This window comes from Phyllobates terribilis, unplaced genomic scaffold (assembly GCF_046119375.1).
Source record: "Phyllobates terribilis strain yellow unplaced genomic scaffold, ASM4611937v1 Scaffold_1__5_contigs__length_1240528914, whole genome shotgun sequence".
In the NCBI taxonomy this organism is placed as follows: Eukaryota; Metazoa; Chordata; class Amphibia; order Anura; family Dendrobatidae; genus Phyllobates; species Phyllobates terribilis.
Genome location: NW_027362761.1, coordinates 498,916,033 through 498,942,832, shown reverse-complemented (window position 1 = coordinate 498,942,832; position 26,800 = coordinate 498,916,033). Strand labels below are relative to the sequence as shown.

General features: G+C 43.9%; 1 protein-coding gene across 2 annotated transcripts in view; it reads right to left on the bottom strand.

Moving 5' to 3' along the window:
* Window positions 1-26,800, bottom strand: part of CMYA5 (cardiomyopathy associated 5) — a 111,127-nt gene that overhangs the window by 41,091 nt on the left and 43,236 nt on the right. For both annotated transcript variants that reach the window (XM_073680190.1, XM_073680191.1), the window contains 2 exons: window positions 24,670-24,819; window positions 21,961-22,107 (listed from right to left, as the gene is read on the bottom strand). In XM_073680190.1, coding sequence (XP_073536291.1) covers window positions 21,961-22,107; window positions 24,670-24,819 — 297 coding nt within the window. The remainder of the gene's footprint in view (window positions 1-21,960; window positions 22,108-24,669; window positions 24,820-26,800) is intronic.

Below are 26,800 nucleotides of genomic sequence, written 5' to 3'. Positions count from 1 at the left end.
GAAACCAATGCAAGTCAATGGGACACAAATATCGGAATGAAAATAAACCCTTTCTTTCCTTGTAGGTTAATTCTACATGAAGTAAAACAACTAAGAATAATGTAGAATGTATTACGCGAAAAGCCGGCAATTCATCAGCGGCATACACCGGTACCCGACAATTTACAACAGAAAGAATAGAGCTTCACACATAGATTAGATAGATAGAAACATGTCAGTCACATATATATGAAGTACAGTGACAGTGTTGCTTACTGTACTTGTCATTTAGTGTAAAGGATTTATTTAAAAAAATAATTGTGTTTTCATGCACTGTCTCTTTAAAAAAGCCGGCCGGCAATTCAGCAGCGGTACCCGACAATTTATAACAGACAGAATAGAGCTTCACACATAGATTAGATAGAAACATGTCAGTCACATATATATGAAGTACAGTGACAGTGTTGCTTACTGTACTTGTCATTTAGTGTTAAAATAAAGGATTTATTTAAAAAAAAATTGGCGTGGGGTTCCCCTTAATTTTAGTCTCTAGCGGAGGTTAAGCAGACAGCTGGGGCAGATGTTTGAAGCCTGGGAAGGGGGTAATACCCACGGAGCTTCCCAGGCTACTAATATGAGCCCCCAGCTGAATACCTAGCCTTTACTAGCTATTAAAATGGGGGACCCCCTCAAACAAATGACGTGGGGTCCCCCCTAATTTAATAGCTAGCAAAGGCTAGGCAGACAGCTGGGGGCTGACATTAATAGCCCAGGAAGGGTGCCATGAATATTGGCCCCCTCCCAGGCTAGAAACACCAGCCGCCAGCCGCCCCAGAAATGGCGCATCCACAGGATGCGCCAATTCTGGCACTTAGCCTCGCTCTTCCCACTGCCCTGTAGCGGTGTCCAGCCAGGTACAACTAGGCAGATGGGGGCTGGAATCCGCAGCGCAGGGAAGCCCAAGCTTTCTGGGCCCCACCCGCTGCAAATTGCAGTCCGCAGCCACCCCGGAAAATGGCGCGTTCATAGAAGCTGGATGCTGTACCTGGCTGGCATACAAAAATATGGCAAAGCCCACGTCAAAATTTTTGGGAAAAATTAATTAAAAAATAAATAATAATTTAGGGACTGCATCTTTATTCACTCCTCAAATGTCATTTAGTGTTAAAATAAAGGATTTATTTAAAAAAAAATTGGCGTGGGATCCCCCATAATTTTAGGCTCTAGCGGAGGTTAAGCAGACGGCTGGGGCAGATGTTTGAAGCCTGGGAAGTGGGTAATACCCACGGAGCTTACCAGGCTACTAATATCAGCCCCCAGCTGAATACCTAGCCTTTAATAGCTATTAAAATGGGGGACCCCCCCCAAAAAAATGACGTGGGGTACCCCCTATTTAATAGCTAGCAAAGGCTAGGCGGACAGCTGGGGGCTGATATTAATAGCCCAGGAAGGGTGCCATGAATATTGGCCCCCTCCCAGGCTAGAAACACCAGCCGTCAGCCGCCCCAGAAATGGCGCATCCATAGGATGCGCCAACTCTGGCACTTAGCCTCGCTCTTCCACGCTGCCCTGGTGCGGTGGTAGGGGGTAATAGGGTTGGGGTTCATGTCAGCGCCAGCTGCCATGAAGCCCAGGTTAGTAATGATGGGCGTCTATAAGACACCCCCATTACTAACCTACAAAGTGTTAAAAAGAAAAAACACACTACACCCAGAAAAAAATAATTTATTTGAAATAAAACACACAATTTTATTTAATTCTTAGTTTACTAAAAAAAAAATAGTTACCTGTCCACGTTCCTGCGCTGATCTCCCATGCACAGCTGTCACATCTGGAGATGGTGACAGCTGTGCATGGCTGCTGTAAGCTCACACTGCCGGGAACACGTCCGCTCCCGGCAGCAGGAGCCACTGACTGAGGTCACCGGAGTGCATTCAGGCAGCGCAGCTCCGGAGACCTCCTTTACGGCACTGCTGTACCGTGGGAATTTCTCACGATACAGCAGGGCCGTAAAGGAGCTAACCGGAGCAGCGCTGCCTGAACTCCGGCGAACCCGCTTATGCAATGACGGGGCTGCTTTACGGCCCCGTCATTCTAGCGGCGACAGCGGTTCAGAGCGGTCACATTCTATGTGGCTGCTCTAAACTGGAGATCATCGTGGGACACTCGTGGACTACTACGGAGGGGTAAGGATAAGGTTGTGGTTTATTATTTTATATTTTATTACAGGAGATCGATGGCTTTGGGGAATTAGGTGTCTATGTGAGTATAGGTGTAGTTTTTTATTTTTTACTTTATTTTAGGTGGCGATCGGCGGGGACAGGTAATGTATAAACTAATTTATTTTAGGTAACCACTGGCCACCAATGACAAGTATTTAAAATTTATTGGGGACACAGTAGGGCAATTTAAATAGCAGGATCAGGCTGATGGGAAGTACTGCTCCCATCGAGCTGATGCTGCTGGCACGAGTGGACGGGGGACAGACATAGGCCGATGGGAGTAGTAGTGTCACATCGGCCTATGTCTGCCTGCACGCACACATCTCGCACACATCGCACAGACACAGCACACACTCGCAGACACACGCACAGACACCGCGCACAGACACCCACACACACCAATCATGACGGGCTGATCGTCTGGGAGGTGAGGCTGACCTGTGCGGCCGTGGGAAAGTTCATGTGAGTTCATGCAATGCAGTCAAGCATGAACTCACGTGAACCCTCTGAGGGCACCGCGGCGACTTCAAATGAACAGCTGATCGGCATCACCTGATACCTCAGCTGTTCATTTGAAATAACCGTCGGGAAAGCGCAGCACAGAACGGGAAAGCCGGCGGTGAAGTCTTTTCACTGCCGGCTTCCCCGCCCGGGTCCTTCGCTCCCAGCTCCTTGGTGCTGTGCTCCCCGCCCGGTCCTAACTTACGATCAGGATGGGGGGAGCGGAGGATCAGGGTGGGAGGCTGCGGGGAAGCAGTATGGGGCTGTGTGATTGTTTAAAAGCCGGCGGCTTTTTACCGCCCGCCGGCTTTTAAACGATCAGGAGAATTCTCCCACGCTGGGATGGCATTCTGATGACAGGCTGGATCTCAGCTGAGCGCTGCCATCCAGCTTGTCATCCTTCAGAGACACTGCAGAGCGCAGGCATTATGGGAACTTCCGATTCCGGTATTCGATATTGTAAAAGTATCGGAATTAAGTATCGGAATTCCGATACCGCGAATATCGGCCGATACCTGATATTTCAGTATCGGAATGCTCAACACTATTACTGATCACTAGTGTTGAGCGAGCACTAAAATGCTTGGGTGCTCGAAGCTCGGGCCGAGCTCACTGTGATACTCGGGTGCTCGACCCGAGCAACGAGCCCAATGTTAGTCTATGGGAGACCTGAACATTTTTGCGGCGGCTCCCCCGGCAGTCTGTAAACAGCCTAAAAAGTGCCCAAAACGATAGTGACAGTGCTCAAATGACATGGGGACAGCATGGGGATCGCCCCTGGAAGCATTTCTGACCCCCAGGTCACTGCTGTCAATAACGTGGTCAGAGGTATTAAGCCACTTTTACAGGCTCACAATAAAACGTTCAAAAACGAAAGTGAAAGTGCTTTCCTGTGAAATATGTTAACCCCTTAACGACCATGGGTCTTTCTGTTTTTGTGTTTTCCTTTTTTGCTCCCCTTCTTCCCAGAGTCAGAACTTTTTTAATTTTCGTTCAATATGGCCATGTGAGGGCTTATTTTTTGCGGGACGAGTTGTACTTTTAAACACCATCATTGGTTTTACCATATCGTGTGCTGGAAAATGGGAAAAAAATTCCAAGTGCAGTGAAACTGCAAAAAAAATGCAATTCCACAGTTGTTTATTGGATCCTTTTTTTACCACGTTCACAGATTGCTAAAACTAACCTGCCATCATTATTTTCCAGGTCGTTACGAGTTCATAGACACCAAACATGTATAGGTTCTTTTTTATTTAAGTGGTGAAAAAAAAATCCAAAGCTTGCTAAAAAAACAAAAAAAAATGACGCCATTTTCCGAGACCCTTAGCTTCTCCATTTTTCGGGATCTGGGGCCAGGTGAGGGCTTATTTTTTGCGTGCTGGGCTGACGTTTTTATTGATACCATTTTGGGGTAGATCCGATGTTTTGATCGCCCGTTATTGCATTTTATTGCAAAGTTGTAGCGACCAAAAAAACTTAATTCTGGCGTTTAAATTTTTTTTCTCGTTACGCCGTTTACTGATTGTATTAATTCTTCTTTTATATTGATAGATCGGGCGATTCTGAACGCGGCGATACCAAATATGTGTATGTGTTTTTTTTTTTTTATATATATATATATATATATATATATATTTTTTTTTATTTTGAATGGGGCGAAAGGGGGGTGACTTAAACTTTTATATATTTTTTATTTTTTTTATTTTTTTAAAAACTTTTTTTTTACACTTTCTGCTTGCTTCTATAGTCTCCAGATGAGACTAGAAGCAGCAGTTGTCTGATTGCTTCTACTGCATACAAGCGATGAGCAGATCGCTTGTATGCAGGAGAAATGCTCACTTGCTATGAGCGCTGACCACTAGGTGGCGCTCATAGCAATTGAGACATGACAACCACAGGCGTCTGCTGCAGACCCTGAGTTGTCATGCCCACCCATTGGTGACCCGCGATCACGTGACGGGGTCACTGATGGGCGGGGCTTAGGACTCCCGGAAGCGCGAGTTAAATGCCACTGTCAGAGATTTAACATATTAACAGCCGCGGGTGGATTGCGATTCCAATAATCAGCTGACATGTGCTTGCTTCAGTGCGGGCTCACCGCCGGAGCCCCTGCTGAACCGGCCTTCCCGACCTGGTGCGTACTATTACTGACCAGGTCGGAAAGCGGTTAAGGGATATCCTTTCCAGGGTAAAGACTTGTGTATAAGGTAAAATAAATAACCAAAAACAAAAATACTCCTCCACACCTTGGGCTATGTTCACAAGTAGCATTTTTTATGCGTTTTTGCACATTTGTATTGCTTTCAACCGTGACAAATGCATTCACCGGGAAATGTCATTTTAACATTTTACAACCTTATCTGGCCATGTGCTGTGTGACACATGCATACAGTGCTAAAAAGACATGGGAACAGCATGGGGAAGACCCCTGGAAGCATCTCTGACACCCAGGTCACTGCCTAAAAGTGTGCCCATCAGAAGTGATCCTTGCCGCATCAGAAGATGCAGACTTGCAACTATCCCCGTGCAAGTCCTTGTCCCAGGGCAGTGTTCAATTGTACCTCCCCCATAACTTGCAATACAAGCGCAAGTATGCAGCCTGCCACCCACCCACCCCCCAGGCTACAATACCATACTGCTAGTTTGCTTGCACTTGAAATTGGGCCTTTTAGGCATGTGGAGGTGGAATCTGGCCACCACGTCATGGCTGCGTCGGTAGCCTGGTATTCATACTCAGTCCACAGCCGCCCGGCGGCCGGGTGTCCACGCTTGGTCCCCAGCCGCCAGGGGGCGGCCGGGTGCCCACACACAGTCCCCAGCCGCGTGGGGGTGGCCGGGTGTCCATAAACGGTCCCCAGCCGCCCCTATTTGTCCCGGTGCGCCTTATACACAAGCGCGCATGCCAAAACATTACCTGTGCCCTCCCCAGTGCATTTAGTGGGAAGGACAGCCTAACCACAAACACGTGGACAAGTGAATGTGGCCAGGAATGGTCCATCTCACTGACGCCTTCACACTGGGTTAATATTGTGGAAGCCGGGACACAGTTGGACACTGGGATGCAACACGTCCTCCAGACATAGAGGATTGCGGGTCCTGGGTCAATCAGGCTTCAACACAAAGTTCAGAAGGTAGACAGCAGCAGTGGTCGGCCTCCTACACAACGAGTAAATTATTCATGATCATGAGGCCATCCACCTCCTTAGCTTTCTGTTCCTTGGAATGCAAGCGCATGTATGTAGTAGCAGCTAGGCCTGAGGTGGTCAGCGTTTTGGAGCATATTCTACCTCCTTCGAGGATTGCTGGATGTTTTCCTGCTACTATCCCAGTTCTATGACTCCCGTTAAAACAAAGCTTCAGGTGATGAATGATGGATGAGGTGGTGGCAAAGGAGAAAGAGCAGGAGGAACAGGGACCATTCACATCAATATCAGGCCAGCCAACCACACGTCTTGTAGGATATGTTTCCGTACCAAAAGGAGCGGTTCAGCTACACAGTTATAAGTCATACAGTGAATGCAATGCCTACCAAAAATTTCTAGGCACTCCAATGCCCATTGGAAGTGACATGGAGGTCAGAGGGCCTTAACTAAACCGTTTTTTCCATTTATAGCAACTGGGTCTCCTGTACACTGTTGGCCTAAGCAGGGAATGGAAGGCTTTCCAAAAATTATTAGGCACTGCAATGCCCCTTGAAACAGACGTGGATTACAGCGTATTAAAAACCTTCTACCCATTATTGGGGAGTGGGTCTCCCTTAGTGTTCACCTATGCATTGAAAAGCAAAAGCTGACAAAAATTAGGAGGAAATGCAATGCCCGTTGCAAGAGTCGTGGAGGTTAGAGGTAATTAAAAACAACATGTCAATGCCCGTTGGAAGAGCTGTGGAGTTCAGAGTGGTTTAACAAGACAGTTTTAATGCCCCTTGGAAGAGATGTGGAGGTCACAGTAGCTTAACAAGATGGTTTTAATGCCCCTTGGAAGAGACGTGGAGTTCAGAGTGGTTTAACAAGACAGTTTTAATGCCCCTTGGAAGAGTGGTGGAGGTTACAGTGGAATAAAAAGACAATATCAATGCCCCTTGGAAGAGTGGTGGAGGTTACAGTGGAATAAAAAGACAATATCAACGCCCTATGGAAGAGACGTGGAGGTCACAGTAGCTTAACAAGACGCTTTTAATGCCCCTTGGAAGAGTGGTGGAGGTCGCAGTGGAATAAAAAGACAAAATTAACGACCCTTGGAAGAGACGTGGAGGTCACAGTAGCTTAACAAGACGATTTTAATGCCCCTTACAAGAGCCATGCAGTACAGCATATTAAAAACATTATTCCCATTATTGGGGAGTGGGTCTCCCATAGTCTTTGCCTATGCCTTCCAAGCAAAAGCTGCCAAAAATTAGGACAGGGGAACTTGCAATGCTGGCAACATGGACCACGGTCACCCTGGTGGTATAGTGGTCGTGGAGGCTGAGGATAAGGAGAAGAGCAAAAAACAGCCGAAATGAGGAAGCGTATACCCATGTGTGGGTGTGAAGCGGTGCATGGGAATACACCTCCCGAAATAACACAGTGGATTTGACTTTATGTTACTCTGCTGTCATTTGGTGGTGATGAGAAGTCTGGCCCAATCCAGCCCTTGTTCATTTTGATAAGGGTCAGCTTGTCAGCATTGTCAGTTGACAGGTGAGTGCGCTTATCAGTTATAATTCCCCCAGCGGCACTAAAAACACGCTCCGAAAACACGGGGCGCGTCACATGCAGTACAGCATATTACAAACATAAGTCCCATTATTGGGGAGTGGGTGTCCCATAGTATTTGCTTATGCCTTGCAAGCAAAAGCTGCCAAAAATTAGGATGGAGCAACTTGCAATGCCCCTTACAAGAGCCATGCAGTACAGCATATTACAAACATAAGTCCCATTATTGGGGAGTGGGTCTCCCATAGTATTTGCTTATGCCTTGCAAGCAAAAGCTGCCAAAAATTAGGACGGAGCAACTTGCAATGCCCCTTACAAGAGCCATGCAGTACAGCATATTACAAACATAAGTCCCATTATTGGGGAGTGGGTGTCCCATGGTATTTGCTTATGCTTTCCCAGCAAAAGCTGCCAAAAATTAGGACGGAGCAACTTGCAATGTCCCTTACAAGAGCCATGCAGTACAGCATATTACAAACATATGTCCCATTATTGGGGAGTGGGTCTCCCATGGTATTTGCTTATGCTTTCCCAGCAAAAGCTGCCAAAAATTAGGACGGAGCAACTTGCAATGCCCCTTACAAGAGCCATGCAGTACAGCATATTACAAACATAAGTCCCATTATTGGGGAGTGGGTCTCCCATAGTATTTGCTTATGCTTTCCCAGCAAAAGCTGCCAAAAATTAGGACGGAGCAACTTGCAATGCCCCTTACAAGAGCCATGCAGTACAACATATTACAAACATAAGTCCCATTATTGGGGAGTGGGTGTCCCATGGTATTTGCTTATGCTTTCCCAGCAAAAGCTGCCAAAAATTAGGACGGAGGAACTTGCAATGCTGGCACCCTGGTGGTATAGTGGTGGTGGAGACTGAGGATAAGGAGAAGATTAAACAGCCGAAACGAGGAAGCGTATACCCATGTGTGGGTGTGAAGCGATGCATGTGAATACACCTCCCAAAATAACACAGTGGATTTGACTTTATGTTACTCTGCTGTCATTTGGTGGTGATGAGAAGTCTGGCCCAATCCAGCCCTTGTTCATTTTGATAAGGGTCAGCTTGTCAGCATTGTCAGTTGACAGGCGAGTGCGCTTATCAGTTATAATTCCCCCAGCGGCACTAAAAACACGCTCCGATAGCACGCTAGCGGCAGGGCAGGCCAGGACCTCCAAGGCGTACAGAGTGAGTTCATTCCAAGTGTCCAGCTTGGATACCCAATAATTAAAAGGCACAGAGGAATCACGGAGGACGCTGGTACGATCGGCAAGGTACTCCCTCACCATCTTTTGAAACTTTCCACTCCTTGTGAGAGTACCCCGCGCCTCAGGGCCTGTAAGCTGGGCGGGGGTCAGAAAACTGTCCCAGAACGTTGACAGTGTTCCCCTGCCTCTGCTGGATTGGAGTTGCATCTCTCTCGCCTGTACGCCTTGGTTGGGCAACGAACCGTGACCTCTGCCGCTAGCGTGTTCAGATGGGAATTTTTTTAAGAGTTCTGCAGCAAGGGCCTTCTGGTATTGCCCCATTTTTGTAGACCTCTCCACCTCAGGAATAAGAGAGTGAAAGTTCTCCTTGTAATGGGGGTCTACAAGTGTCACCAACCAGTAATGACTGTCACCCAACATTTTGACAACGCGAGGGTCACGGTTAAGGTAGCGTAACATAAAGTCAGCCATGCGTGCCAGACTGGTAACGGGCAAGATTTCCGTGTCCTCACCAAGATGACGACTGACCATGCTCTCCTCCTCCTCTTCCTCCTCCCCCCTGTCCTCAGGCCACCCACGCTGAACCGACGGTATGACACTTGTACAGGTACTACCGTCTACAACGCATGATAGCAGCTCCTGTTCTTCCTTCTCCTCCTCCTCCTCCTCCTCATCCCAACGTGCATTGGGGGACAATGAGGGAGAGGAGGAGGAGATGAGGCTGGGCTGTGTGTAATCGCCCGTTACGGCTTCTTGATCCATCTCATCATACTCTGGCTGCAATGCCTCCTCTTTAATTCTCTGCAGAGAGTGTTGCAAAAGACAGACAAGTGGGATGCTGACACTAATGATGGCGTCATCGCCACTCACCATCTTGGTGGCCTCCTCAAAGTTTGTCAGGATGGTAGATATGTCAGACATCCAGGTCCACTCCTGAGGTCTTATGTGTGGAGTCTGACTTGAATATCGACGGCCTTGTTGCAGCTGGTACTCCACAACTGCTCTCTTCTGCTCACAAATCCTTTGCAACATGTGGAGGGTAGAGTTCCAACGTGTGGGGACATCACACACCAGTCGGTGTGCCGGAAGCTGCAAACGCTGCTGCAACACAGCAAGGGCGGCGGAAGCTGTAGCCGACTTGCGAAAATGAGCTGACAGGCGGCGTACTTTCACGAGCAGATCTGGCAACTCGGGGTACGATTTAAGAAACCGCTGAACCACGAGGTTAAGTACATGAGCCGGGCATGGTACGTGTGTGATCTCACCTCGCCTCAGAGCCGCCACCAGGTTACGGCCATTGTCACACACGACCATGCCGGGATGTAGGTTCAGCGGTCTCAGCCACAGATCTGCCTGCTCTTTCACAGCTGTCCACAACTCACAAGCAGTGTGAGGTTTATCACCTAAGCTTATGAGTTTCAGCACAGCCTGTTGCCGCTTGGCGGAGGCAGTACTGCAATGCTTCCAGCTTGTAACTGATGTGGTGATATCTGAGATGGAGGCTGAACATGAGGAGGAGGAGGAGGATGCGCAGGAGCTGTACACTGTGGTGGCAACTCTGACTGACATAGGGCCCGCAATCCTCGGTGTGGGGAGGATGTGTTCCGTCCCAAGGTCCGACTGGGTCCCGGCTTCCACTATGTTTACCCAGTGTGTCGTCAGAGAGATGTACCGTCCCTGGCCACAAGCACTTGTCCACGTGTCCGTTGTCAGGTGGACTCTCCCAGTAACTGCGTTGTTGAGGGCACGGCAGATGCTTTGGGACACGTGCTTGTGTAGTGCGGGGATGGCACACCGGGCAAAATAGTGTCGGCTGGGGACCGAGTACCGAGGGACGGCCACCGCCATAAGATTGCGGAAGGATTCCGTCTCCACCAGCCTAAAAGGCAGCATTTCCAATGCAAGCAGTCATGAAATGTGCGAATTTAGGACTGTGGCCTGTGGGGCGTTAGCTGCGAATTTCCGCTTTCGTTCAAAGGTCTGGGATATGGACAATTGAACGCTGCGGTGGGACGTGGACGTGGACGTTGATGCTGTTTCTTGAGAAACTGCCATAACAAGTGAAGACTGAGAGGAGGGGGCATCTTTACATGCAGTATGGACAGGGGATTGCCTTGCACACACAACAGGGGGTTCTATTGCACGCACAACAGTGGAAGAAGCAGTGGTGACACCCGCTGACTGGTCGTGGACCCTGGGTTTCGCCCCACAAAGTCGGGTGCTTTGCTGCCATGTGCCTGATCATGCTGGTGGTGGTCAGGCTGGTAGATTTGTCACCCCTGCTGATGCTGGCATGGCAGGTGGAACATATGGCCTTTTTGGGGTTATCAGCAGAGTCTTTAAAAAAATTCCAGACTCTGGAAGACCTACCGCTTGTACTGGCAACGTCCCTCGTGTTGGTGTTACTGGGAACGGTTGCCTGCCTTCTGTCTGCGGCCACCACACTGCTTCTTCCTGCCTGTTGGGGTACTCTGCCTCCCTCCCCCTGTGTGCTGCTGGCCTCACTCTGCATGTCCTCCTTTCACGTTGGGTCAGTTACTAGATCATCCACCACCTCCTCCTCTTCCACTTGCGCACCACGATCCTCCTCCTCACTTCCTGGCAATTGTGTCTCGTCATCGTCCACCTCTTGTGACAGATTGCCAACGTCGACTTCCTGTGGCCGTGGCTGTTCAAATATTTGGGCATCGCAACATGGGATCTCCTCTTCCACCACTTCAAGCGTATCAGGCGAGGGGCCCAAATATGGAAATGGACCAGTGAACAGCTCTTCAGAGTGTCCAAGTGTGGGATCACTTGCTGTCTGACGACACTCGGCATGGTGGGAGGAAGGAGCATCAGGGTGAGGAGGAGTATGCGGTCGAGACTCACGGCTACTAAGAGTTGACCGTGTGGAAGACAGACCGGAGGTGGTGGTGCCCAGGTAACTGGAAGTATTGTCTGCTATCCAATTAATAACCTGTTCACACTGATCAGTTCTCAATACTGGTGTTGTTCTGTGCTTCCCTAGTAATTCGGTCAAGAAGTGGGAGCGAGAAGATGTGGCTGTTGGTTGTGGCACATTTTCACCTTGGCCACGGCCCCGTCCTCTGCACGAACCATCACCAGAACGTCCACTTCCACGTCCCTTGCCACGCGCCTTGCCCATTGTAAATGAAGTAAAATAGCTTACACTTGCACTATCAATGGAAAAAGGGTAATAAAGAGTAGATTAGAACCGTGGAAGAGGAAAACCACAGTTATTGTTTACTGGGGTATACCACACTTTTTAAATAGAGATATTTGCGGCTGAACAGTGAGCGACACACTCAAACTGCTTTTTTTTTTTAGATACCAAAGGCCCAAAACTGGATAGTACAGCGATTTGACCCGTGGAACTGCGAAACCACACTGGGATGTCGGGCCTACACAAGACTATTTTCAACAGATATATTTTTGTGTCACAACAGTCAGGAGACACTACTGTTTTTCTTTACGGAAAAAACTACCAAAAGCTGAATAATAGAGATTTTTTACCGTGGAACAGCAAAACCACAGTTATAATTTACTGGTGTATACTAGGCTTTTTAAAATATATATATATTTGCGGCTGAACAGTGATCGACACACTCAAACTGTTTTTTTTTTAGATACAAATGGCCCAAAAGTGGATAATACAGAGGTTTGTACCGTGGAACTGCAAAACCACACTTGTATTTCTCGGGCCTACACCAAACTATTTTCAACAGATATATTTGTGTCTGAAAAATCAGGGAGACACTATTATTATTTTTATACAGCAAAAAATGGCAAAAACAGGATAATAGAGATGTTTTACCGTGGAACATCAAAACCACAGTAATAATTTACTGGTGTATACCAGGCTTTTTAAAATATATATATATATTTGCGGCTGAACAGTGAGCGACACACTCAAACTGTTTTTTTTAGATACAAATGGCCCATAGAACTGCAAAACCACACCTCTATTTCTCTGGCCTACAGCAGACTATTTTCAACAGATATATTTATGTCTGAAAAATCAGAGGCACACTTTTTTTTTGGGGGGGGGGGGGGGGGGGCACCAAAAGGTTAATAAGATGGGTATTTGTACATTGTGAAGGAGGAAAAAAAAAGAGGATGTAGATAAAAAAAAAAAAGGATTTTTCCTGGCCCCCGGGACCTGGAGCTAAGTCCAGCAATTTCAGCAACAGGAGCAGCACACAGGACTGTAATGCAGCGTTTGCTGGTATAACCACTGCGTCTCCTATACAGCCTGCCTGCCTGCCTGCCTGATATACCTGGGATGGATATTAGTCCTGAGAAGGACTGTTTGTTTGATCTGGCAGCCTTTACAGACCCTACACTAACTATTTTGCAGGATATATCTCTCCCTAAATCAGCAGTGCTGTCCCTACACTGTCTGATCCGGAGCGACTGTGTCCAAGATGGCGGCGCCCGGTTTTAAATACTCGAGGTGACGCTGTGCGGCCAGCCAATCACTGTAATGCCCACAAACAACATGGCTGCGGCATTACAGTGACTGGCTGGCAATCCCTGCATGTTCATTGGCTCTGTAAAGAGCGCCAAACATGCAGGGCGGAGACCCGAGCTCCCGCCCGAGTAACCCGGAAATGCTTGGTGCTCGCCGAACATCCCGAGTAGCGTGATGCTCGGGCGAGTACAGAGCAGTGTCGAGCATGTTCGCTCAACACTACTGATCACGCTTACGTTTTCGTGAAATATGTAATGTTTTCATATCTTGTCCAAGGCATTGCACTATTTGACGCATTTCAGCAGAAGACAGATCCTTTTTCTTTCCCATATTGCTTGAAACCCGTAGCCTGCTAATAATGTGGAAAGTCCTTCTTAAACAGTTTTCCTTTTATAGGGCTCACCTGGCAAACTGATTATCACAAGTGTTTGACATTGATTTCAGTGATTTAAAGAGCTCTGAGACACAAACCATCCATGAGTTTATGTGAAAAACAAAAAATTACATCTTTATGACGCTTAAATCCAATTTGCATAATATATTGTATATTAGGAGGAAGGACAGATGGAAGGAAATACGACTGCAGGAACAGACTACACAGGGTTGGTTTGTAGTCTGTAAACATACAAATACATACTTCTCCATAGGGGCTGTATACGCAAAGCCACAGGGCATTGTAAGTGAAAAAGTTTGCAAAGTTAATACATTTAAATGCACTAGAGAAATAAATATATTAAAAAGTTAATGTGAAGGTGAACATACCTTCTAACATTTGAGAAAAATTGTGAGAACATACAAACTCCATGCAAATCTTATCCTGGTAAGCTAACAGGATTAATGACAAATTCGATGTTTCCAAAAATTCATATCTAGAATTGTTAATAAATTATCATACAAATACCATGTTACAAAAATCATCAAGGCACCGTAAAAAATAAGAAAATAAGACGAATACCAAGTCTGCATCTTGCACTCTACAACATATCAATGTAGATGCCCTGGGGAATGTCCATCATTTGCCAAGTGGATGTGCTAAGCTCTGACACCACAACTACAGTATCTGATAAACAACAGTATCAGATGTGTCGAGTGAGTAAACAAGGGACATTTGCCTCCTATGTGTGGCTATATCACTGAATAAAGTTAGAGAGAATGACATTTTACAGAATCCTGTACAGAGCCGTTGTAGGGGAAGTTATGTAGACATAGCTTTTATCATGGAATAGATATTAGCATTAAGTTAAAGGTGGTTTCCACACACAACAGGTTGTCCTCATGATACAATTGTGTTCAAGTCAGAGTATCACAGAGCTGGATTATGTCTCAGGGCAACAAAACAAACAAGTCTTGGGATATAAAATTATGTCTAGATAGGCAAAGGGTTCTCATACAGCAATAGATTTATTTGACCTTGCTAAACCTCAATGGGGTTGTCCAGGACTATTTTATTTGTTTTACTATGGGCCTAAACACTAACAGGCAGGTATTTGTTGGCAAAGGCAACTACCTGTCTTTGTTACTAGGCATTGTCTCAGAGCAGTCACCGACCGCTCCTGCTGGCAATTCAGCTACTTCACGTCAGCAGAGCAGCTCTTCTTATTCCAGGCTGCCCTGTTGACGGTGCGTGGCTGCCAATGTCATGCTGATTGACAGTCAGCTGACAGTCAGCAGTTATGGGGAGCTAGATATCAATCAGCATGACGTCAGCAGTCACGCCTCATCAACAGATCAGGGCGAAGAAGAAGTTACCGGTCTCTCATACATGATGTCAGCGGTAACAGCTGAATCGCCGGCAGGAGCGGTCTGACCTCTCTATTCCGGCAGAGATCGATGCTGGCAACAACAGGCATGTGATTAGTAAAAAAAATAAATAGTCCTGAATAACCCCTTAAAGTCTCCATACACATTAAACTATAGTTGATGGAACCAGTCAATAGACGGGTTTGGCTAATGGTCTGATGTGTAAGGGGCCCTTACTCTTTCCGACAGATGATGTTGGGGGAGAACTCCTGTGTATGGGAAAGAGGAGCGCCGACAGCTCAGTTGTCAGCTATCTAATGTTTATGGGGTGTAAGATAGCTCTCGGACACAGTTGATGGGAGGTATGTATCACAGAAATGGTTGTCGTCTGTGATGTAATCCTGGAGTGTTGCTCTAGTGCATGTAAGCACTAAGAGGATTGTTTGGTGCATCCGAGCCCAGGTTTTACAGGCAACCTGAGAGACGGGCGGGTCTGGTTGCCCACATACCTCACTTCAGGGTGTGGTTAAGAGGTTAAAATGGAGGCCTTTGTTTGACACATGGTCTGTGTATGGAGGGAGTTGTTCTCACCAGACTGAGCCAGTGAACTGGATGCTATCCAACCTGTGTGACCACAGGAATGGCTAACCAGAGACTTTGCCTAAAGAGCTGTTTTCTTTGTTTTGCCTACACTAAAAGCTGTTTGTTTTCCTTTTGCTTGTGGATGGTTTATGAGGTAATAAATCGACATGGACATTTAAATGGAAATGCTTCCTGTTTGTCTCCCGATGCACCCAAGTGAGTAGAAAACCCACAGGGGATTTAGGGGTAAAATAGCACTGTTGTCCTATACTGCCCTGGTAAAGTATCTGTAAATAAAGCTCATTCACTGTGTGTTGAGGTTTGCTGCATTGTTGCTTTTGGAGGCACCTATGCAGATCTGAACAGAATACTAGTAAAACATGGAGGACAACCAAGATGATGAAAACCAAGTATACCCTACTACAGTCAATAGAGTCCATCAGAGGCCACGGGCGTATGTCTTGTGACAGATCTGACACTGCCATAAAGTAGGGTTGTCCTCTGAAAAAAATATGTTTAAATTTGTTATTTTTGTAATTCTTACTGTACTTCAATTAGAAAAGCTCCACCAACCACTCTCTTTCATCTTTGGTCCTTGGCTGTGGTAGCAATTGAAAATAGACTATCAAGGCCAAATAGGGTTGTTTTGCTAGACCAAAACATGCTGTGGTATGTGGTGGAATAGTCCAACTACTATCCAGAGGCCTAAAAATCTCTCTTACTCATATATAACTAATGAGACTGTAAGTGCATTGGGGCGTGATGATAAGCTTCCATTGCCTCAGCCCCTCCGCTCCATTCTCCACCTGTTGATTGACAGATAGCTCTACAGCATCATGCGCGACCACACTGCAGCGCTAACTGTCAATCAGCTAGTGGAGGGCGGCACATGCATTTGGTTTGGAGGGGGTGTTACTGATAGGTTCTCTTAAAGCCTTATTTGGATAAAACCTGAAAACTTTTGAATGAAACCCACCTCACTGGTGAATGCTCAGTACCCCCTAGAATATTGGTTACAAATTAATTTTTTTTTACCTTTGTATTTCCTCTTAAACTTACCGATATTAGCTGCTTTCTTTCTTGAAACAAGAGAAATTTCTTTCCTAATCCTTGGAAATCTGCATTAGTGCCCAGAGTTTATATAAAAATCTTTCATCTTCACTTGCTGCCAATCGTTGACCAGATAGGTTGTGTCCACAATATTTCTACTAAGCACTTGATTTTCATTTACAGAAAGACACATGAAACTGACACAGGAAACTGGCATCGGTTAAATCCTTCATGTCAGACTGCAAGTCTTAAAGATGATTATCAAGTACAACCGGAGATATGCAGGGCAGGGCTATGCCACAAATGTGGGGTGATAAGATGTTGGACTAAAAAAGGACACATGAAGGACAATCTGATAACAACTGGATTAGGAAACCACAGATGCAAAACCATCAGAATATCCACACTAAGGTATACGAACAATGAGGGGGTGGCACAGTGGGTGGCATTCATTTTCTTTGTCACTATATGAAAGTAATATATTACAGGGGACTAGTACAGGGCACTTATCTTACAGTAGTAAGGATATGGCATTATTATTTTTCAGGGGGCATACTGTGTAGCAGTATTATTTTAACGGTGCACATTTTGTAGCACAATTTTTTAGTGTGCGGTGGTATTATATTCACGATGCGCAGTATGTAGTATTATTATATTCTGGAGGGAAAGTGTGTAACGGTATTATATTAACAGGGCACAGGTTTTGTTTAACTCCTTCCTGACCTAACAATTTTTCATTTTTTCATTTTCTTTACTTTATCCGCTTCTTCCAACAACCAGCACTTTTTTTTTATTTTTCTGCTCACATGACACCATTTTATTTTACCATTCAATATATTGGAAAATGGGGGAAAAAAAATTCCATGTGTTGTCCAATGTCGCAAAAACTCCTCAATTCTGCAATTGTTTTTTGAGATTCGATTTTACGGCATTCATTGTGCAGTAAAAATAACCTGGCAATATGATTCTCTGGGTCAGTATGATTTCAGCAATAGCAAACTTCTGTAATATATTTTTTTATTTATGTGGCGAAAAAAATGTGAACATTTTTAAAACATAACATTTCGCTGGTGTTGACATTTTTCGAGACCCATAACATTTAAATTTTTCGGTTGATAGAGCTATGTGAGGGTCTGTTTTTTTGCACCATGAGCAGATATTTTTATTGATACCATTTTGGGGTAGATACAACAATTTTCATTGCTTATTAATGCATTTTTTGCAGTGTTTTGGCGACCCAAAAAAATTGCAGTTCTGGAGCTTCGATTTTTTTTTTTCCCGTTACGCTTACCAATCGGTATAATTAATTTGACATTTTGATAGACAGGACTGTGGAGATAGCAAAAATGTTTATTTTTTTTTAAATGTACTTATTTATTTTAAATGGGGAATTTTTAAAAACTTTTTTTTTATTCATTTGTTAGTCTTTTAATGGGACTTAACCTTGTGATCATCTGATTGCTTGTATTATATACTGCAATACCACAGTATTGCAATATATAGTGAAAATTACAGTCTCCCATGAAGGCCAAGGTAACCATCGGCACCCTACAATCGTATCGGAGTCTATGGGTACTTAGAACAGCATGCCCCACAAGCCGCTAAATGTAAATGCCGGCACTTAAAGAGTTAATAGCAGCGGACGGAGGTCAGTTCCACTCACTGCTGTTAGCCATCATTTGCTGGGACTGATGTAATCTCAGTTTTTGAGTTTGCTTCAAAGACGGGGACCGGATATATGTAGTACCAATACATAAGTCAGGAAGGGGTTAAAGTGAGTAGTGCCGTAGTCTGATTCAGATGTATAATCTTTGATTGTAGATTGTAAGCCAAATTACTCTGTCTGCCATATATTCTCACTCAGCACTTCACTAGGAATAGCAGGACGGTCACATAATCACCCACACTTGATTGCTATTTGAGCCCCTCAGCCTTGAATTACTCACAGTGTGTTCACCATAAGCTGTTTGTATGTTCTACTCAGTCTTATAAGACACTGTATAGTAACATATAGTTGAACCCTTCAGTCTAGTTGTGAAGATTTGATTGGACATGGGGCACATATTACCACAAGGACACTGGTAGGCCCCAGACAAATATTTTTGGTTTATGAAATAAGTAGTATTGAAGAACATCACCCAATGGACTATTACCTAAGTAACACTTAGATAAACTGTTCCCTGCAAAAACCAGAGGAACTTAAAAAAACATATGAAGAAGACATAAAACAGAGTGCTATAAATTCCTGTTAGCATAAGGTTGTCATGGAGCAGCTTTATTAGTCTGTAACATCATAAGGGCTCCAGTTCAGACGTCAGTGATTTCGGTCCGAGTTTCATTAGTATTTGGTCAGTGTCAGTTATTATCATCAGTGTTTGGTCAGTGTCAGTTATTATCATCAGTGTTTGGTCAGTGTCAGTTATCACCATCAGTGTTTGGTCAGTGTCAGTTATCATCATCAGTGTTTGGTCAGTGTCAGTTATCATCATCAGTGTTTGGTCAGTGTCAGTTATCATCATCAGTGTTTGGTCGGTGTCAGTTATCATCATCAGTATTTGGTCAGTGTCAGTTATTATCATCAGTGTTTGGTCAGTGTCAGTTATCATCATTAGTATTTGGTCAGTGTCAGTTATCATCATCAGTGTTTGGTCAGTGTCAGTTATCATCATTAGTATTCGGTCAGTGTCAGTTATCATCATCAGTATTTGGTCAGTGTCAGTTATTATCATCAGTGTTTGGTCAGTGTCAGTTATCATCATTAGTATTTGGTCAGTGTCAGTTATCATCATCAGTGTTTGGTCAGTGTCAGTTATCATCATTAGTATTCGGTCAGTGTCAGTTATCATCATCAGTGTTTGGTCAGTGTCAGTTATCATCATCAGTGTTTGGTCAGTGTCAGTTATCATCATCAGTGTTTGGTCAGTGTCAGTTATCATCATCAGTGTTTGGTCGGTGTCAGTTATCATCATCAGTGTTTGGTCGGTGTCAGTTATCATCATTAGTATTTGGTCGGTGTCAGTTATGATCATCAGTGTTTGGTCAGTGTCAGTTATCATCATCAGTGTTTGGTCGGTGTCAGTTATCATCATCATCAGCGTTTAGTCGGTGTCAGTTATCATCTTCAGCATTTGGTCAGTGTCAGTTATCATCTTCAGCGTTTGTTCGGTGTCAGTTATCATCATCAGTGTTTGATCAGTGTCAGTTATCATCATCAGTGTTTGATCAGTGTCAGTTATCATCAGTGTTTGGTCAGTGTCAGTTTTTACCACCAGAGTTTGGTCATTGTCAGTTATTATCATCAGAGTTTGGTCAGTTATTATCATCAATGTTTGGTCAGTGTCAGTTTTTACCATCAGAATTTTATCAGTTTATCTCGGATGAAAAAACACAAAAACTTATGGAGGTTTCTCAAGCTTCTCCTATGAAACAGTCCGTGAAAAACAGACAGCACACAGATAGCATTCAAGTGGCGTCTGATTTTTTTCATGGATATATTGACTTGCATTGTCAAGTTTTATTCCACCCTCTGATCAATAGCGGACAAGTCTCTACGTTTTTGTGCGGACCACTCGGTCTGAGGAAAAAATCAGACGTGAACTACCCCATAGACTATCATTGGTACCAATGCTATCTCTGAAAAACACAAATAGCTCTCGTACAATATAAACTGACGTGTGAAAGAGTCCTTCGGTATCACTTTGATCAAGCTCCTTTTCAGAGTACTACAGGGCCCCTTCATTCTCACAGTCTGAGATCACAGTCTACAACCTTGCAATCTTCCCACATGTACACATAACGCAGGATATGCCAAAAATGTCATAAATGAGATTTACTTCTATCTTCAGAATGGGGAGAGTCCACTAACTACATGTGCATGTGTACAACTCTATGTTCACTTCTATGGAAATCACCGAAAGCACACTTACTTGGCTAACTTCCATAGAAGTAAACGGAGAGAGCCGTGCACATACATAGCCATCTTTTAATTCATTCTCCACCAGGTTGTGGTGGCCAGCAAATTCCTTACACTACGTTCCCACGATTTGTTTTTGGCGAGTTTTTAACGCTTCAAATTTTCAAGAAAATGCAAGTAACCTATTTTACTAAATGGACGCAGAAATGGTGAAGAAAATCTGTAACATCAAAAACTCACCAAAACCTCATAGTGGAAACGTAGCCTTACTAAGCAGGACAGGCGTCAGGCGACCCCCGATGTGGAGATAAATGCCGATCCTAGAGGTAGGACCGTCATCTATCAGCCAAAGTTTTTCTGTACTATAAAAGACCCATTGAAAAAGCGGCTTCAAATCTGCATGTAAAACTCATCAAATAAATGGAAAGCGCAGAAAAAAATATAGTGTAAAAATGCAAAAAAACAGACTGTTATTGTGTATTATGGTGCGGACATGTGCAGAAAACATACAGATAAAAAGCAGAAAAAAACACTTCAGCATGTACGCTACATGTGAACATAGCCGAAAGCAATGTCTTAGTTACTTATTTAATGTCCCTGAACTAAGAGCATAAACTAATCATATGTAGCACAACTGAAGTTCTCTGAGCGCTGGAAAGGAATATTAAATCGCTGCATAAAGTTTGACTTGACAATTTCTAAAGGGTATTTATTTCTTTATTCTCTGGTGTAATAAAGGAATTCTTTGAGCAAGTTGGGTACATTATGCTATGTCTAGTGCAGAGCCTATGGGGGCAGGGACTGGCACCAGGATTCTCCCTTTGGTGTTCTGTAGATCCATATGCCATGCTGCCCGCTCAGTCTTTGGCATAACACAATGTATCCATTTGCACAGACAGTTCCTTTACTAACAGCAGAAGATTTATAGTTCACCCCCTTGAGGCTAAATTATTAACATTTTCCTATGCACACTCATATTTACTTACCTGTCCATTTTAACAGAACATTCAACATAAACACAGTTATAACATTTTTAATTTGCTAAATTACTTTATTAAGAGTGCTTTACCACAGACATAAAGGATATGGACACCTTCTTTGAGAATTTTTTTTTTTTTACTAAAATGCATTTATTATGGGCTAAAAATCATTTTTGCAATTGGATTTCATAAAATTTTTTGCACTGTTTGGCTTTTAGAGGCTCCTTGTTTCCCTGCACGTTTCTGGCTGAGTTACCTGATGATGCTAGTTAGTTCTGATGGAAAAGTTTATAACTCTTTTATTTATCTTTTCTATGCCTATGATTTTTGACCACAAACTTTAGCTCTCCTTTGATGTTTTCGGAGGTCATGAATCAGCTGAGAGGAGCTCAGGAATAGATGGATAAAAGAGTTGTAAACTCTTCTGTCAGAACTAGTTTACTGACAGATTATAATCAGCCAGTATATAACAGTATATAATAACTCATTCTGCAGCCAGCAACATATAGTGGAACACAGCAGCTCCCCACGCCCTTCCCAGGTGTCCATATGCTGAAATTGGTATTGCATCCCTGTGAGCAATGTATTTGAGCTAATAGGATAAGTGTTGCACATACCAGTCCTGAATATTGACTTGTCGCTGGGCATGCTGCAGCCGGTGTAATTTACAGCCATAACCCAGACGCTGTAACATTTATCTGCTTCAAGGTCCTCCAAGATGCAGAAACTTTCCTTCACTGTGACCCTGTATTCCTCCAGCAGACCTAGAGCAATGAGATGATTGAACAGACAGCAATAAATCTCACTGCTATTAATATAGAATTACAGCACAAGTCAATGGATTGTGTTTCACCGGATTCAGGCAAACAGTACATACATCATACACTACAGCATGTGTGGTTTTCCTTTTGGAGGCTGATATTAAAGGGGTTGTCCGGTCACAACATATTGATGACCTGTCTATTTGAGATAGGTCATAGAAACCAAAAAATTTACTTTTATTAATTTATATTAAAACACATCTCAATATTAGAACCACTCTCAAAGAAATTTCATAAAATTAAAAGGTGTGTCTTATAGATGATGACGAACAAAAGACTCAAATGACACTCGACCCCCGGACCACAGGACAAGGATGTCATCGATGTAGTGTCCCCAATATTGAATATGGGGGCACCAGGCGACATCCTTGTTCGAGACCACAGTGTCTTTCCACCAGCCCAGGAGTAAGTAGGCATAAGTGGGAGCACAGGGGCTCCTCATTGACGTACCCCTGAGCTTGTGACACCGACCGGATCATTGATATGGCAGCCATTCTCTGAAAAGCCATTCGCCTTTACTGCGGCCATAAAGAGTCAGATGCTGTATTGCCCGCACACCTCCTTCCTCCTCATTGTGGTCTTCTATTCAGACGGGTCCCCTCATGAACCCCAAAGAATGGAGGGAACAGGTCGGCACAAGGGATCATGTATAAGTTTTGAAGACTCTATATTGAATTAAGTATGGCACTTTATAACTAATATTCCTGGGATTCTCTATTTAGGCGGTTTGTGTTTTAATGGATACATATACATACATGTCTATTCTTTTCTCCATGATACATTGATATAATATTCGGGGGATTGTTCTGGGATTTGCTACTTGGTTAAACACATAGCCTTCTTAATGATTTCACCATAAAGTGGGTATTGGATATGCTATTCCTGGGATTTTTAAGTGTACCTACGATTTGTTCGTGATAATGTCTAGTTGTCACGGCTGTTTCAGGTTTGACAGGCAGTCATTCTGGATCCGGCAGTAGAACTTCGCTGCGTTTGGCCTTGCAGACACCTTTTTGATCCTTTCATCATCCCTCCCTCTCTAGGACCCAGCGGTGATCTCCACCTCTGCTGCTAAATGACACACCCTTGCTGTATCTTTAAATACACTTAGATTTGAGAAGACACCAGAGAGAAAACGACTACTATCCACAAAGGAACTCTAAGAAGAATCTAGCCGACTGCTAGAATTCCAGACCTGAACAGAGGAATTAACTCTATCACCAGCAACTATCTGGAGAAACTGAGTGTATTTAAAGATCCAGCAAGGTGCGTCAATTAGCAGCAGAAGGTGGAGATCACCGCTGGGTCCTAGAGAGGGAGGGATGATGAAAGGATCAAGAAGGTGTCTGCAAGGCCAAGCGCAGAGACCTTCTACACCCGGATCCAGAATGACTGCCTGTCAAACCTGACACAGCCGAGACACTAGTGTACGTGTGTACTACAGTGTCCATGGATACGTATCGTTGATTGAGTGGGAGTGCTATATTGCTACTTTAGGGTTAGGTAGGTAGAGTTTTTAGGGCTCATTAAGGATTAATAGTCCTTTTCTGGTCCTGGCTACAAAATACACCTTTTATTTTTATGAAATTTCTAATAGTGGTTCTAATATTGAGATGCATTTTTATATAAATTCGTAAAAGTATTTTTTTTAGTTTCTATAGATTTGGACCATGCACGACTGATATAAGTTTTTCAGTTTTTTCCCCCTATTTAATAGGTCATCAATATCTGATCACAGAGGTTTCCACACTTGGCAACCCCACCAATCAGCTGTTATTTGCACTGGTGACCTCTGGAGGTTATCACTTTGAATGGAGTTGAAAAATGCAGCTCGATTGAAAGTGTAGCAGCCTATGCCGAGTACTGCAGAACAGCTCCTGGTGTCATTCAGATTATTCTTGACCATTTTTCCTGCATTCAAAATATTACTTTCAAGAACTGACTCTTCTCTTGCTGGCTAATATATCCCACGCTTCAATACATTCATGATGTTATGGCTTATAGATTGACACATAGCTATATTTATAAACAGAATACAAGGGCATATACACAAAAAGGCCCATTCATTAAGACAGATGCTGCACATGCCAGTCTGTGTGCAGTAAGATGTGCTATGAATTAGGCACATCTTACAAGTGCCATGTGCCTCCTCCAGGGATGAACACCTATAGGGACTGGAGTACATTTCTATGAAATTTCAGCCACTAAAGTGGGGTCAATTTTCATGAATTAGATAGGTTGGCTTAGCAGTGCTCTTTCCTGCCCATGCCCTTCCCATTTAGATGAAGTTGGCCAGGACTGGTGTTAAAACACAAAAGTCAAACAATGTTTGTCTGTGCGACTTTTGAGTTGTGAAAAATGTTTGCAGTTTTTTAAAGTGTTTTATGGTATAATTCTGGCGTAAGCACCTTACATAATTATATCATATATCCATATGATGTAAATGGCTAAAATGTAATATCGGCAATGATCAGCCTCTGGTTGCACTCATGCTCCACAGCTTACCGTTGTCATCACCTTTGCCTTGAGGCTCCTCCATGCAGTAGACCTGGAAACAGTCAATGACGTCTTCCTCGCTTATTGTCCAGTACACAGTTATAGAGGTGCAGGTTGCGGAGTTGTGCTCTTGTAGTTTTAACTTTGGTGTCTGGGGAACTGCAGAATAAAGGACAATGATATTAAGGAAAACTTTATTCTCACAGGGACAAGACACTTACGTAAGGAAGGTATAAGGAAGGCCCTTTTCACATGTCTGATTTTTTTCACGCATGTTCTATGAGTGTTTTTCACAGAGAAAGTACATAGCCATTATAGTCTATGGGGCTGTTCACTTGTCTGTGTTATTAGTGGACCAAGAGCCTACAACAACTAAAAATTGAGATGTATCCGATTTTGATCCTAGTCATGGGGCAAAATCCATGGGTCAGAGGAAAAACTCGGCCAGCACACTGATGGCATCTGTTTGCTGTCTATTTTTTACTGACTTGTTGATTGGTGAAGCTTAAGAAACCTCCATGAGTTTGTTTTTTTTGCATACTAGAAAAACTGATGAAAATCTGATGGTAAAAACCTGACACACGGACAAAACACTTCTGAAAATCTTTTCTGAAACACTGTTAAAAATTGGTCTATTTTTCACATATGTAAAAAAAAAAATGGCAAACTGGGCTAACTATCAATCCTAAGGTCCGTGCAACTATTCCAGTCATCTCTGCTCTGGTGGGTCTGGATAGTGACAAATCAACATACCAGTTATATTAATTTACCTAATATAATTAACAAGATTAGGGGAGTGCGAAGAGGTGAAGAAGCTCTCCAGAAGAGATTAAAATAGGTCCTGAGGGCAAAAGGAACTTATAACATACGGTACTTATCTTCCTGTTTTCCCACAATGCTCTGCCAGTCGTTGCTTCTCTAGTATTGTGCTGTCAGAGTGGCTCATGTGTAGCGTGCTCAGCATAATCAAGTTGTGTGCTTAGCATATTCTAGGTGATTGACTCTTCCATCTGATTGGTCAATCAGAGAGCGCTGTCAAAGGACCAATCAAAGGGCAGGCTTGGTGGCCCCTAAGTGGTCATGGAGCCCTATTTAAGTTTGCTGTATAAATTACCTTGTGCAGGGTATTGTATTTTTGGGTACTACATTCTGGATTGGCATTTTGCGTTCTGAGCCAGCTATTGTAAGACTTTTCTTCCAAATTAACCCTTTGACTCCAGCACTAGTTTTGATCATTGACTTTTTGTTCTTTCATTTACATAATTGTTCTGCAGTCTTCTCTGGATTCTGAACCAGCTTTCCTGGACCTACTCTCGGATTCCTATTCTGTCTTTTTCTAATTCCTCCATGGTTTCGACCCTGTCTTCTTTAGTAACTTTTTTTCAGCTCGCTCTGCTAGTCAGCGACTACTCTGTAGATGAAACCTGGGATCTTCTGTAGTGAAATTCAGATTCCTATACAGTATATCGGTTAAAAGGCAAAACCAAGGACTTCTTTAGATTTTGCCAAATACAGTAGTGTTTGCAAAGTCTGACCTCTTTGAGCTGATGGCCCAATTACATTAGTGATCATTTGTCTCATCTCTCTTCCATGATCCTTGGGTTATTTTCTTACAAAGTTATTTGAAGGAGATCCGGTTAGGGAAGCTCAAGTTCTCACCACCCATCAAAATAATGTCCCTTTCACATTGCATTTTTTCCTATGTTCAATAGCCCCTTCGGGGCTTACGTCTGCCCCCCTTCCCCTTACCGCCCCCGAAAAATGTGAATTGGATGTATGCATCCTCAGGGACATTGGCTATAGTGATGGAGTCACCGTGTGCTCTGTCATACTTAATTTTCAGCCATACATCCCTACTGGAGGCAGACAGAAAGATGTATTAAAAGGGGGGTTTGGACATAAGCCTTGATGGGGCCCTAAGGGATGCAACCAACCTCGTCTTGCTCTGCTCTGCATAGGTGTCCCACTGCAACTGTATAGTCAGCCTTTTTGGTACAAGCCCTGGGAATACGGTGTATGTGAAATATATATGAAAGTTTGCAAAAACTATATTTAAACTTTTCAGAAGTTGTGTCCTCTATAAAGTCTCTATATTTATGACACATTACTTCAAATTCAGATAAAATCCAGGTTAAATACA